We start from the raw sequence: 13,108 nt of genomic DNA, 5'->3' as shown, positions 1-13,108 counted from the left end.
TAAGTATTTTCAAAGTCTTATTGTTTCTTCCTAATGGCCCATCAAGGCTGATGGCCTGTTTTCTGTCTGGTGGGTGTCTCCCGAATACACACCCAGTTGTAATTGTTACATAGTCAATATGTAGATTCAGAACTTCAGATTCAACTTTAGATTCAGAAATGATCCAGGCACACAAATTGGATAATCGCATTCAGGAAATCAGGACCTTTCCAGTGAGACCTTACAAGACCCATCTTGCATATTCACCCCATAACCATATTTCTATGAAGAATATGGGGTGTAACGTCACAGTCCCTTGCGATTTGCGTAGTGCGGGGTAGATCTAATTCACTCTTTTGCGTGTTTCTCTTTCAGATAGTCCCTGGTCCACCTCGATGCTCCCTGGAAACACGGAGATGGCAGAAGAAGAAGGTAGGGGCTGGAACGTGACTGACAAAGTGGGTTTGACCTGCTTTTAGGTTTGCTGTTGTGCAGAGAAATTCAGGTAACTTAGTCCTGCTGCACTTTGCTAGGCAACTGCTCCATTGGAAGGAGCCTTTAGCTTGTTGGTAGATCTGGAGGTGACCTGTTTGCTTGATCCTCCCGCTAGCCCCATAACATGACTCTTTCCAGCTGCAGTCATGTCTGTACAATCTCGTCACAGCTGTCCTTGTACCCGGAAAGGAGTGGGGCCCAGTAGTCTGACCCGGGGTGGTTTGGGGCTTCCTGAGAGACTCGGGACAAACACAAGCGGCACCAAACTGAGAGAACAGACTACTGGGAAATCAGACTGATGGGCTGTGTTGATTAAAACGCCCAGGTGTGCGAGGGTCCCCTAATGGCGACCAGCCCTGGGATCATTGTGCAGCACTACAAGCCCAGGTGTCATGATTCTGGGCTTGATCCTGGTCTTTCCTCAGTGGCACGCTATTGCCTTCGATGCCATTGTGCCTGATTTACACTGGTGGAAGTGGCAGCAGAATCAGAGTCCTGGGGAAAGCGGGATTCAGTTCCCGGCTCTGCACTGACTTTGTGGGACCTTGACAAGTCGCCTAGGGCTGGAGCTCTGGAGGTGCGGAGCCCCTGCCACTCAGCGACTTCTGCGATGGCTGTGGGGGTCGGCACCTCTGAGAATCAGGGGCCAGGTGCACAGCGGCGTAGATCGATGTAGTTCGTTAGTGGTGCTGCTGCTTCAGTCCGCCCCAGGCCCTGAATCTCTTTGCCTTACTCCTAGCTAGTGTCCCTATGTGAACCTTGATACCAAGTTGATGGATGCCGGATAAGTTCTCTTGATTACACAAGAATGGCCATACTGGGTGTCACGGAGTCCCCGGGCGATGCTCTGGAACTGCTCCCCACAAAGCCATTCAGGACTTTGGGGAGCCTCCTCTCCCTTGGGCCAGACTGTCTTTAGGGCAAGAAGCTCACACGGCTTCACCTTCCTGGGTCTGACCTTGGAGCATTCAGCATCCTCTTCCCCACTGTGCGCTTCCCACAGTGAGTCCTCCCAGGTGGGGTCCTGGGGAAGCCAGATGGTCCTGCACCCCCGCTTCACAGTCAGACGTGACTCTTAGCCAGCCAGTAAAACGGAGGTTTATTAGATGACAGGAACACGGTCTAAAACAGAGCTTGTAGGTACAAATAACAGGACCGCTCAGCCGGGTCCATTTTGGGGGGCAGTGAGCCAGACAACCAAGTCTGCACTTCACTCCACGTCCCCAGCCAGCTCCAAACTGACTCACTCTCCAGCCCATCCTCCTCTGGGCTTTGTCCCTTTCCCAGGCCAGGAGGTCACCTGATTCCTTTGTTCTCCAGCACCTTCAGCTATCTCCTTGCAGGGGGGAAGGGTCTAGGCCATTAGTTGCCAGGAGACAGAGTGTCGGCCATTTATGTGCACTGGTCCTTTGCTCTGCAACAATTACACCTCCTTATCCCACCACTTAGCGACTTAAGAAATGCATAGGGAAACCTGAGGCACCCCTACAGTATTTAGAGGAAACGTTAAGAACAGTTCCACTTCGTCAAATGGGTCTGACCCAGGGGTCCCCAACGCCATGGTGCCTGCGGGGGCATCTAAATGGGCCCGCATCCTGGCCAGTGGTGGAGCATCTGCCAAAATGCCGCCGAATATCAGCAACATTTTGGCGGCAACACCTCTTGATGATGCCGCTTGCCACCAACAAGTGACGTCATCGAGAGGCTTTGCCACCGAAATGCCGCAGAAATTTGGCAGCAATTCGGCGGATGCTCCTCCACCGCCACGGTCCTTCGTCTGGCAGGTGCCAGACGAAAAGGTTGGGGACCACTGGTCTGACCCATGGGTCACCCAGCCCAGTATCCTGTCTTCTGACAGTGGCCAATGCCAGGTACTTCACAGGGAATGAACAGAGCAAGGTATTTATTGAGCAATCCATCCCCTGTTGTGCAGTCCCAGCTTTGGGCATTCAGAGTTTTAGGGACACCAGAGTATGAGGTTGTGTCTCTGCCCATTCTGGCTAATAACCATTGATGGAACTATTATCCAGGAACTGATCTATTTCTTTTGTGAACCAAGTTTGATTTTGGTCTTCACATCATCCTCTGGCAAGGAGTTCCACAGGTTGACTGTGTGTTGTGTGAAGAAGTACTTCCTTTTGTTTGTTTTAAACCTGCTGCTTATTCATTTCATTTGGTGACTCCTAGTGCTTGTGTTACGAGAAGGGACAAATAACACTTCCTTATTTACTTTCTCCACACCAGTCAAGATTTTATAGACCTCTATCATATCCCCCCTTCGTCGTCACTTCTCCAAGCTGAAAAGTCCCAGCCTTATTAACCTGTCCTCATACAGAAGTTGTTCTATGCCCCAAACTCTTTTTGTTGCTCTTCTCTTAGGGCCCTACCAAATTCACAGCCCATTTTGGTTGATTTCATGGTCATAGGATTTCAAAAATCATAAATGTCACGATTTCAGCTATTTACATCTGAAGGTTCATGGTGGTGTAATTGTAGGGTCCTGACCCAAAAAGGAGTCGGGGTGTGTGTGTGTCAAAAGGTTATTTTAGGAGGGTTGCAGTACTGCTATCAGTGCTGTCTCCAGAGCTGGACAGCTGGTGAGCAGCAGCTGCCCGCCCCCCATCCACAATGACTCCAAGATCTTTCTTGAGTGCTAACAGATACTTTAGGCCCCATCGTTTTGTACATATAGCTGGGATTCTGTTTTCCAGTGTGCATTACTTTGTATTTGTCAACACTGAATTTCATCTGCCATTTTGTTTTCCAGCCAGCCAGTTTAGTGAAAACCTAAGTTCCCTCTAAGCCAGTGTTTCTCAAACTATTGTACCGGTGACCCCTTTCACACAGTAAGCCGCTGAGTGCAACGCCCCCCCCTCAAATAAATTAAAAACACTTTGTCGTGTATTTAACACCATTATAAATGCTGGAAGCAAAGTAGGGTTTGGGGTGGAGGTTGACAGTTCACGACCCCCTGAGGGGTCCCGACCTCCAGTTTGAGAACCCCCTTCTCTAAGCTGCATGGCTGTGTATCAGCCTATTAAGTGCTGCTCAAGCTGCGGCGGGGAGAGGTGCCCCAACCCAGCCCGCTCAGACCTGCAGCGGCCAGGTGAGAGGCTCCTATCCCACGGCCCCAGCCCTGGAGCTACTGCAGCAGGAAGAGGCACTTCTCCCCCCCCTTAGACCAGGTGCTGCCGCTGGGAGAGAGAGCGGGGTGGGGGAGTCCTCTCTCTCACTGCCGTAGTCCCAGGACAGCCTGCACCCCAGAACCCGCATCCCCAGCTGGAGCCCTCATCCCCCTGCTCCCCAACCCTCTGCCCGAGCCCTGAGCCCCCTTCCACACTCCGAACCCCTCGGTCCCACCCCTGCCACGTGAATTTTGTTACGTGCACAAATATGGCAGTGATGTGTGGGGAAACACTGGTGAGAACCCTTTGTAACTCTTCGCAGTCAGCTTTAAACTAGCAAATTTGTATCATCTGCAAATTTTGCCACCTCACGGTTTACCCCTTTTTCCAGATCATTTATGAGTATGTTGAATAGGACTCGGCCCAGTACAGACCCATGGGGACACCACTATTTACCTCTCTCAGTTCTGAAAACTGACCATTTATTCCTCCCCTTTGTTTCCTACCTTTTAACCAGTTACCTGTCCATGAGAGAACCTTCCCTCTTATTCCATGGCAGCTTACTTTGTGTAAGAGCCTTTGGTGAGGGACCTTGTCAAAGGCTTTCTGAAAATCCAAGTACCCTATATCCACTGGATCCCCCTTGTTCACATGGTTGTTTGACACTCTCAGGGAGTTCTAGTAGATTGGTGAGGCATGATTTCCCTTTACAAAAGCCATGTTGACTCTTCCCCCCACCCAACATATGATAATTCAGCTCTTTATTATAGTTTCAACCAATTAACAATGGATCAATATTTCTTTCCAGATATAAAATTTATCACCGATGAGAAGTTTGACTTTGGTCTGTCTTCTCTTTCAGACAGGTAAGACTGAAGGGCCAGAACCTCGGCTGGTGTCAGTCAGCCTGGCAGTGAAGCCAGCAGCTGAATTACACCAGTTGGGGGTCTGGGTTACTATCCATTCCCCTTAATGTTTTCTGTCTCTGCACTGAAGGGCCCTCCCAGGTTTCTGATCACGCTGATGGCGCTGAGTGGAAAGCCTGCTAGGGGGGCAGAGCTCTGTCCATGTCCCTTCCACCTCACTCCACGCTGGCAGGTTGTTGGGCCTTGTGGCTCTGTGAACCTGCCTCAGGAGGAGCGAGAAAACTGGGCTTGCGGTGCTTCGGCCTTAACTTGCCAAGAAAGCTAGGCCTGGCCCCTTGTATCCTTGACAAACATGGTGGGATTCAGCCACAAGCATCCCTCTGGGCCAGCTGCTCTCCTGGGGTCTGATCCTGCCAACATGGAAGCAGACCTCCCTCCTTTGCTGGGACCAGTCGTGGGCGGACAGTTACTGGTGCACACACAGGGTCAGGCCCTTGAGTGGTAACTCTGATCAACCACTACAAAGCCATAAAGCCACCAGGTCAGACACGTGCGAAGGGCAGGGCAACCAGGCGGGTCAGCCAGGTTCTGACTGGCTCCAGTTAATAATCAGGGTGCAGCTGGAAAGAGGAAATACTTCCCTGGCTCTGGCTGTAGCCTGAGCTGTGCGGAGCTGGGCGGTCTCCGCTCCATCCAGACTCTGATAACCGTGGCTTTGCCCCCACAGCCGGGAGGAGGAACATGTCGAGGAGGAGGAGCTCCGGGATGTTGACAGGGGCGTGGCACAAAGGCTTGACCCAAATGTGCAGCAGAGGGAGGGCGCGGGCCGGAGCAGAGAGTGCCTGGCCCGCTGGAGCCCGCTGAGTCCTGAGAAGCTGGAGGAGATCGTGAAGGAGGCTAACCGGCTGGCTGTGCAGCTGGAAAGATGCAGCCTGCAGGAGAAGGAGAACGCCAGCACCGGGGCTCTGGGTCCAGCTGGAGAGCCCCTTATGCCTGTGCGGCTCCTGCACAAGGAGCGGGCGAGCCCGCGGAGCCCTAGGCGCGAGACCTTTGTGGTGAAGAACAGCCCCGTCAGAGCACTGCTGCCCACCGTGGAGCCAGGGACACTCCTCCCCCCGGGGAAAAGCCCCTCGCCATGCGCCAGAGCAGCGCCAACTCCTCCCCACCTCCGACACAAGCTGGGCAGCTGCTCCACTGGCGGCGAACGGCTCCGTAAGAAATCCACCCCCAGCAAGGGCCCTGCTCTGTCACCCACAAAGAGACCTCAGAGCAGCAAGAAGGTAGATGGGCCACTGAGAGGGGGAGGTGCTGAGGGGCCTGCATGGGGCTCTATCCTCCATGGCCAGCTCTGGCAGATGAGGGGTTAGTCTGGAACCCAGCCCTCCTTCCTGCCAGAAGGGTGAAGGAGCGTTCTCTCCCATCCAGCGCGAACCTCCTGATCTGCTGCTCCGCATCTGGGTCCCTATGCCTTCCTGGTGCTGCATAATGTTCATGCCAGGACCCAATGCTTGTAAATTTCTCTGCTGCCCCTAGTTCCCAGTAGCAGCCATGAAACTGACCGGAGGTGTCTACTTTCAAACTGCAGGCACCTGCAAAGAGCTCTGAGCAGCACCAGCAGCACTGACTCAGTCTGTCTGCAGACTCAGGCAGGCAGTGCTGCACCCAGGTCACATGAGGAAGGTTTGGCCTCCCAAGCATAAGATTAAGGAACTCTGGTTCAGCAAACAAAAACGTAAATTCTGCCTAAACAACTGGCTTTGACCCAGCCCTTCCCTGAGGGAGGCCTCCCGTTTCTCCATGGCAAGCCATGAGTTTCCCGCCATGCCAAGTGCTGTCCAAGAGCAAAGTATTTGTTGTTCTCGGCTTTCCCTCCTGTAAAGTGGAGCCAGTCCCTTGGCATGAAATGTTCACCTCTTGGTGTCCTCAGGAGGTTGAGTGCCTCCTGCTGGCCCTGGGGCTGAAACCCCAGGGCAGCGAGCTGAACTGGGACATCCCATGCGGCAGCCAGAGCAGGAGCTGGGCTTGTGGCAGTGCCTCTGGGGGAGCTGTTTGAATGGGCCGAGCCTGCAGGAGTGCAGGCAGCAGGTGCTAACATGTAGGGACGTGTGGGGTGTCGGGTGTGGGCTCTCTCGTGTCACTGAAGGGTCCCCAGTCCCTGGGCTCACATTGCTGCTGGGCTCTCGGGATTCCCAAGCTGAGTGGGGCTTGGCCAGGTCAGCACAGGGGTGGGGGACTCTCAGGAGCACCAAGGGGCTGCGGGAAGGTGGATTCTGGGATCTGAGTGTGAGGCTAGAGGGCGCTGTGCTGCAGGGAGCGGGGTGGGGGCTCAGTGGGGGTTGCTCTCTCCTATGCCCCAGTGGGGGGCCCTGTGCTGCTACACGGGACTGTCGTTCAGATGGGATCTAAAACCGAGGCCCTGGCTGCTTGTGGTTCTTAAAGATGCCCTGGTGTCAGGAGTGTGACCTCCAGCGTGTTCTGCCTCCTGAACTCCCACAGAGCTACAAGAGGAGACAGTACTGTGTCCCGTCCCCCCCCCGCCACACACACACAACTATGCTGCTGTGGAGCCTTGTCCTGCCCCCCAGAGGTGGCTGTCTGAGCCTCCAGATTATTGCTGTCCGTTTGAAACCTGCAGCATGCTTTGGGGCTCCGGTTGCCAGGGAGAAGCAGGTGTCTGATCGCCGCTGTACAGCGGGGCCCACAGTTCATCTCCCTTTATCCCTCTTGCTGCATTAGCTGAGCCTCCAGGACCCGCCCCACAGCCGTGTGTCTCCTGCAGTGGGGAGGAGAGAACCGATGGGCCCCAGGTCGTCCCCAGCCCGGCCCCGCCCTGCACAGAAGCCCTCACTGCCCTGCAGGAGAGCAGAGCCCCTCCAGGAAGCAAGTGCAGGTAACCAGGCTTCAGAGCAGACTGCTGAGCATGGGGGTGGGGGGCTGATCCTGCTCGCTTTACCCTCTCTCTGCGGGGCACACCGTGCAGTGGCAGCATGGGATCGGGGGTTTGCACCCTGTGTGCCACTGAGCCGGGCCCTGCACCGTCTAGCACGTAGTGGGCACTGGGGGCAGCGTGGGCCCATGCAGAGGGGCAGGGGCTGATGCCTCCCAGGTTCATCAGGAGCAGATCGGCTGCGCTGCCCCTCTGCCTTTGTGGGGAGGATTCAGGATCCCAGGGTATAGACGTCCCAGGCAGGATGTGTCCCCGAATGGCTGAGTGTTTGCAGGCTCCTATTGCTGCCCCTGCCAGAGCCGGCCTCAGGATGTCTCAGCCCTTCCTGCATGCAGTGGTCCCTGGGAATCCACTCCCACCCTTGCACAGCCCTTCTCATCCAGCAGGGAGCCAGCTCCCCCTGGTGCCCTGCTCTGGGAGGGGCTTCCCTCCAGTAGGGAGAAGAAAACAAAATCGGTTTTTATGCCTGGAAAATAACTCGTGTGCTGAGCAGGGTGGGCTGGCTGGGACTGGGCTGGCCTAGACGTGCCACTAGCCCATTCTGCTGAGCCGTCAGGACTAGGAACAAGCCCACGCTTCCCAGGACTCAGCCATCAAATCAGGTCCCTCCAGCAACCCCGGATGTCGCTCAGTTCTCGAGTTAGCCGCTGCACTTTGTGCCGGCAGTTGTTGACAGCCACACTTGGCTCTGAGACAGCCGGGGCCTGATGTGAGGATCTGTCGGGCACCAGGCCTCGAAGTGTTGTGGCTGCAGGGGGGGAACGGGGTGCAGAACTGGATGTCAGTCACGGTCACCTGCAGCCACTGGCGAGACCGGCTGCTGCCTGGAGTGGGAGCCGAGGGAGGGAAGGGGAAGATGGGGATCGCAGCAGCGGAATCAGGACAAACATGTTCAGGCCCTGGCCCCTCGGTCAGCGATCTGCACTCAGCGATGTCTGGCCCAGGAGCGGGATCAGGGACTGTGGGGGGGAGTCCAGGGCCAGGCTCAGGCTTTAAAAGCCAGTCGGCATCCGGGACTGCGAGCAGGGGCAGTGACTGGGGCCCTGGGTGATGGGGGCTATTGGCAGCCCCAGGGGACTGCGCATGGGGTGGGGAGGGGTAATGGTGGAGCCCCTGAGGGAGATAGAGCAGGGGTGGGGGGTAGCAGCATGGCCTTCCAGTGCCTGGGGGTTGACGGGGTGGCAGAGCCCCCGAGGGACTGCGAGTGGGGGTGGGAGTAAGGGTGCCCCCCCACCCAAGGAAGGGAGGTGTGGGGGGCTCTCTTGGGACCTGCCTGAATTCAGCCTTAGCGGCTCTTGCTTTCTCTTCTGCCCCATCAGGTCGGGCTAAGGCCTCCAGGGACGATGTTCCCTGGCTCCCAGCCAGCAGCAGGCCAGCCCGTAGTGCACACACCCACCAGACCCAGGCCAGGAGCACAGCTGCCCCCGGGCCCACGAGTTGCCACCTGGTGCCCAGTGGCATCCCCAAGCCAGCCAGCCGCAGTGTCCTCCTGAGCAGGGCTGCCGTGCCTGGGAGGCCCAGCCAGCCGCAGCCTGTGGGCCATGGGTCAGCTGGCAGGAGGGTGCTGCCAAGCGCAGCCGGACAGAGAGGTGAGAGCCCCAAGGGGGCAAGCAGAGCACATCGCTCGCCCCTGGGTTGGGGCTGGGACTGGGACGGACCCGTGGGGAGCTCCTGTGTCCTGCTCATGCTGGGCTGGGACTGGGTCTGAGGGGGAAAGACTCTGCGTTAGCAGGGGGCCCAGGCAGCCCTTCCCTGGGCAATTGGACGCCACCTCTGAGCCAGACCAGCTGTGCCCATTCCAGCCCCGCCCAGCCCCCTAGAGCAGCCCCACGGCCCCTAGTCCTGCTGGGAGCTGGAGCCGCTTGCAGAGTGTAAGCGGGGGTGCCCCGCCCCACCCCCTGGGATCCTGCCCCAGGCTGGAGCTTTGTGGCACACACAGCTCTAGCTGGGCTGCCCCTCCCCCCAGGAGAATGGAAGTGTCTGCATTGTTACAATGGTCTAAGCGGGCGGCTTGTGCCCTGATGCCCATAGGGTGCTGCTTGGTGGATTGCCATCTCCATCTCCAAGCAGTGATGCTGCCCAGATTACTGCCAGGTTTGCCAGAACCTATTCCCCAGCCTAGCTCAGGCCCCTGAGCTGCTGGCCAGGAGCCCCGGCGGCCCAGGCCGTATGGTGCTGGATGAGAGATCTCAGCAGTGTCCTGTATCCTTGTGCCCTCGAGGCTCAGACGTTCCTGCTGGGCTGGGCTGCGCTTCCTGCTGACTTTTTTTCCTCTGCCCGCAGGCCCCGGCCCCCAGTGGACAGCCCCTCCAGGCAGCAGGCTGCAGCCGCCCCGGAAGGTGACCTTGCCCAGCTCTCTGAGGTAAAGCTCTCCCGCTGTGTGCGGTGTGAGCCGGACGGGAGCAGAGCTGCAGATCAGAGCAATCCCTGAGAGCTGTTTGCCCCAGGGCTGGTGCCGCTTGCAGGTTTCCTACATAACTGCATGGACACTTCAGGAGCAAAGCTGCCAGTTGGTGAGAGCAGCGTCCCTGCGTGTGGCCAGCCCTGGGCTGCAGCCACCTCGCTGCAGGATTCCTGAAGCAGGAGCTGTCCATCTCGCCCTGTGTGTTCTGCAACCTGTCGGTGGCCATCTTGTGCATTAACCCCACAGCCACTTGTCCTCCCCGCAGGCCTGGGGCTGCTCCCTGAGAAATCACTTTTGACTTTGGCCCAGGATCCCCCAGCGCTAAGGGCCCAGCACCCCCAGTTGGGCCAGGTTTGCAGCAGGGCTCTGAATGGTGGTTGTTGGGCTCTCCAGAAAATCTGGATCCATGTTGTCCCAGCACATGGGCTTTGGTCTTTAGTCATTCTCCCCCGTGGTCATCTGCGCCCATTGATGGATGTCTGACACCTCCAAGTCTGTGTGGCCTGCCTTAGTCAGCTTCCTGCCCCGACACTGGGCTGCGATAAAACGGTTTGGGACCAGACACTGCCGAGACCCTGATCCTCCTCGTGCTGGCAGAACCGGACTGACCCTTCACCTGCCCACGAGGCATTGTCTTGCTGTGCCTGTGCATCTGTCACCAGCACATGCCAGCTTGGAGGACATGGGAGAACTCAGGGCTGCCACCTGCTGGGCTGGCAGCCTGAGCTCCTCAGTTTTCAGCCTCTGAAGTGAAGGTGCTTTGTGGGGTGGTGGTTAGTTTTACTTTGTTTTTTTAGATAGAGGAGGGGGAAATGCTGAGCTTGTTCTGTGCGCATGGACCATACTGGTCTCGCCTGATCTCATATGGCAGCTGCCTCCCTACGTGTTTAGTGGTTATAGCTGGAGCGGGCCAGGAAATGGGGCTTCCCTGGAAAATCAAAATCCAAAATAATTTGATTCTGGAATGCTGCCACAGTGCCTTGTGGGAGTTGTAGTTCGAGTGTCTTGTGCCCTATTATTCTCTAAAGGTTAAGCTCCCTGGTCAGACTTCATCTCCCATGGTACACCATGGAAAGGGGAGGCAGTGCCTCATGGGAATTGTAGTTTGGGTGCCTCACACTCTCAATCTTTGTGTACCAGGCTCCCTGATTGGATTTTGCCTCCATTACTTGCTCTGGCCCTGCATTTGCCATGATGCATGGCCTCCACTCACCAAGAGGGAAGACCATGGGGCATGATGGGAAATGTCTCAAAAAGCTATATTACAATTGGAAAAGGTACAGAAAAGGGCAACAAAAATGAGTAGGAGCATGGAATAGTTTCCATCTGAGAGATTAAAAAGATTGGGATCGTTCAGCTTGGAAAAGAGACAACAAAGGGGGAGATATAATAGAGGTCTATAAATCATGACTGGTGTGGAGAAAGTAAACAAAGAAGTGTTGTTTACTCATAAAACAAGAACTAGGGGTCACTCGATAATATTAATAGGCTGCAGGTTTAAAACAAACAAAAGGAAGTATTTCTTCAACCTGTGGAACTCCTTGCCAGGGGATGTTGTGAAGACCAAGACCATAACAGGATTCAAAAAAGAACTAGATAAGTTCACGGAGGATAGGTCCATCAATGGCTATTAGCCAGGATGGGCAGGGATGGTGTCCCTAGCCTCTGTTTGCCAAAAGCTGGGAATGGGTGATGGGCTGGATCACTTGATGATGACCTGTTCTGTTCATTCCCTCTGGGCACCTAACAGTAGCCGCTGTCGGCAGACAGGATACTAGGCTAGATGGACCTTTGGTCTGACCCAGTAGGGCCATTCTTATGATCTTAGCCCCGCCAGGGAGCCCAGGCAATAGAGGATAACGAGTGCATGAGGCACCACGATTGCATTTCAGGATCAAAATACTTAGTCTCAACAAAAACTGGAAAATTTCTTTGGAAATTAGAGACACTTCATCCCAAATTCCTGTAGTTGAAAACTCAGGTGTCTGACAAAACTGTTTTTGAAGGATGGCCTTGGTATAGGCCCTGGCACAGGGTTCTAGGGCTCTGGGCAGCCTGCCCTGGTATAGGCCCTGGCATTGGGCTCTGGGCAGCCTGCCCTCGTGGGCAGGTTAGGCCCACAAATGAGTTGGGTTTCCAGGGCCGCCTTTGCTTCCACTGTGAACACGTCTCCACTGCTTGCAGTGTGGCTGGACCATCCTTCCCTGCCCCAGGAGCCTCGCTCCCCTTTATCTTACACTGCCCTGGCAGAAAGGTGCCAGCGTGGGGATGAAAATCCGGCCCAGCTGCAGTAGGGGTGGCAGAATCTGGCCCCAGGTCATCATTTTTACCTGCCCAGCAGAATGTCAGTGTGCGTGTTAAATCTGTGAAAGCTGGGCCAGATCCTCAGCTGGTGTAAACTGGTGTCTCTCCATCAGCTGCAGCACAGCTACCTCCATTCCACAGGGGTGGGGGGTCCTAGCCCGCTCTAACATTAACCTTCCCCCTCCAGCACTAGATCCCTAGACCCATCACACCCCTGGCTCATGCCATGAAGCTAACCTGCAACCTGTCAGTCTAGCTTCAGGCTGAGCAAAGAGCCCCGCTGGGATTATAAACTTTGGGCGCAGCACAGCCGGGAACATCCCTTTGCGGTGCTCTGGATTCTCGGTTTGGGAGCTCGGGGACGGGGGCACTAGAATCCTGTGTTAGACAAAACCATTTCATGCTGGGCTGCAGTGGCCCCAGGCTCTGTAACTGGGGCCTGAGCCTCGGAGAGGCCCCTGGAGGTAGTATCCGAGCCAAAAGCGGCTCAGCCGATCTGGAGCCCACGTTACTGGGAGCCAGCCGGAGGTTCCCAGCTGTTTGGGAAATCTCCCCCATGCTTTGGGTCGGTCTGCGAACACTAGCGCTGGTGTGGCACTGAAATGCTGTGAACTGAGCCCCCCCCGGGGCGGCTGGCCCCAGCTACCTGGCACAAGCGGTGTCGAGAGGAGCTATTTTTGTACTTGTTTATGGGCATTGAAATACTAACGCTTGCAGGAGGGGTCAGCTCTGTACCTGACTCTCTCTTTAATACACACTATTTTTAAATAAAGCTGGTGGCTGCTGGTTCCTTTCCTGCAAGGCAGGGGCTGGGCTGGGGAGAGAACACAAGCTGAGCAAGGCCCTGGCAAGCAGAGTCCAGCCCTGTACAGAGGTCTGCTGTGGGAGCTGGGGCTCTGGGAGCGTCCAGGGGCTCTAGCTCCCTTTCCTTGCAGAGTAACCCGCTCTGCAGGCCTGGGAGAGTCAGGCCCAGGGAGTTAACGCATGC

General features: G+C 56.0%; 1 protein-coding gene across 1 annotated transcript; it reads left to right on the top strand.

The window, feature by feature from the left end:
• The first annotated feature begins 359 nt into the window (after positions 1–359).
• On the top strand, positions 360–12,850 carry PSRC1 (proline and serine rich coiled-coil 1). The gene is made up of 6 exons (XM_032799624.2): positions 360–411; positions 4,408–4,465; positions 5,193–5,745; positions 7,202–7,355; positions 8,732–9,001; positions 9,696–12,850. Exons 1-6 carry the CDS (start codon positions 375–377, stop codon positions 9,776–9,778), a joined length of 1,155 nt encoding a protein of 384 aa, XP_032655515.2. The 5' UTR covers positions 360–374; the 3' UTR covers positions 9,779–12,850.
• Positions 12,851–13,108: the final 258 nt, after the last annotated feature.

This window comes from Chelonoidis abingdonii, chromosome 4 (genome assembly GCF_003597395.2).
Source record: "Chelonoidis abingdonii isolate Lonesome George chromosome 4, CheloAbing_2.0, whole genome shotgun sequence".
NCBI classification, from domain to species: domain Eukaryota; kingdom Metazoa; phylum Chordata; order Testudines; family Testudinidae; genus Chelonoidis; species Chelonoidis abingdonii.
This window is presented reverse-complemented; position numbering and strand designations above follow the sequence as displayed.

Coding starts and splice junctions, on each gene's coding strand:
- PSRC1 (XM_032799624.2), top strand. CDS start 375: ATGCTCCCTGGAAACACGGAGATGGCAGAAGAAGAAG. Junction 412..4,407: donor GGAGATGGCAGAAGAAGAAG/GTAGGGGCTGGA, acceptor ATTTCTTTCCAG/ATATAAAATTTATCACCGAT. Junction 7,356..8,731: donor CCTCCAGGAAGCAAGTGCAG/GTAACCAGGCTT, acceptor CTGCCCCATCAG/GTCGGGCTAAGGCCTCCAGG.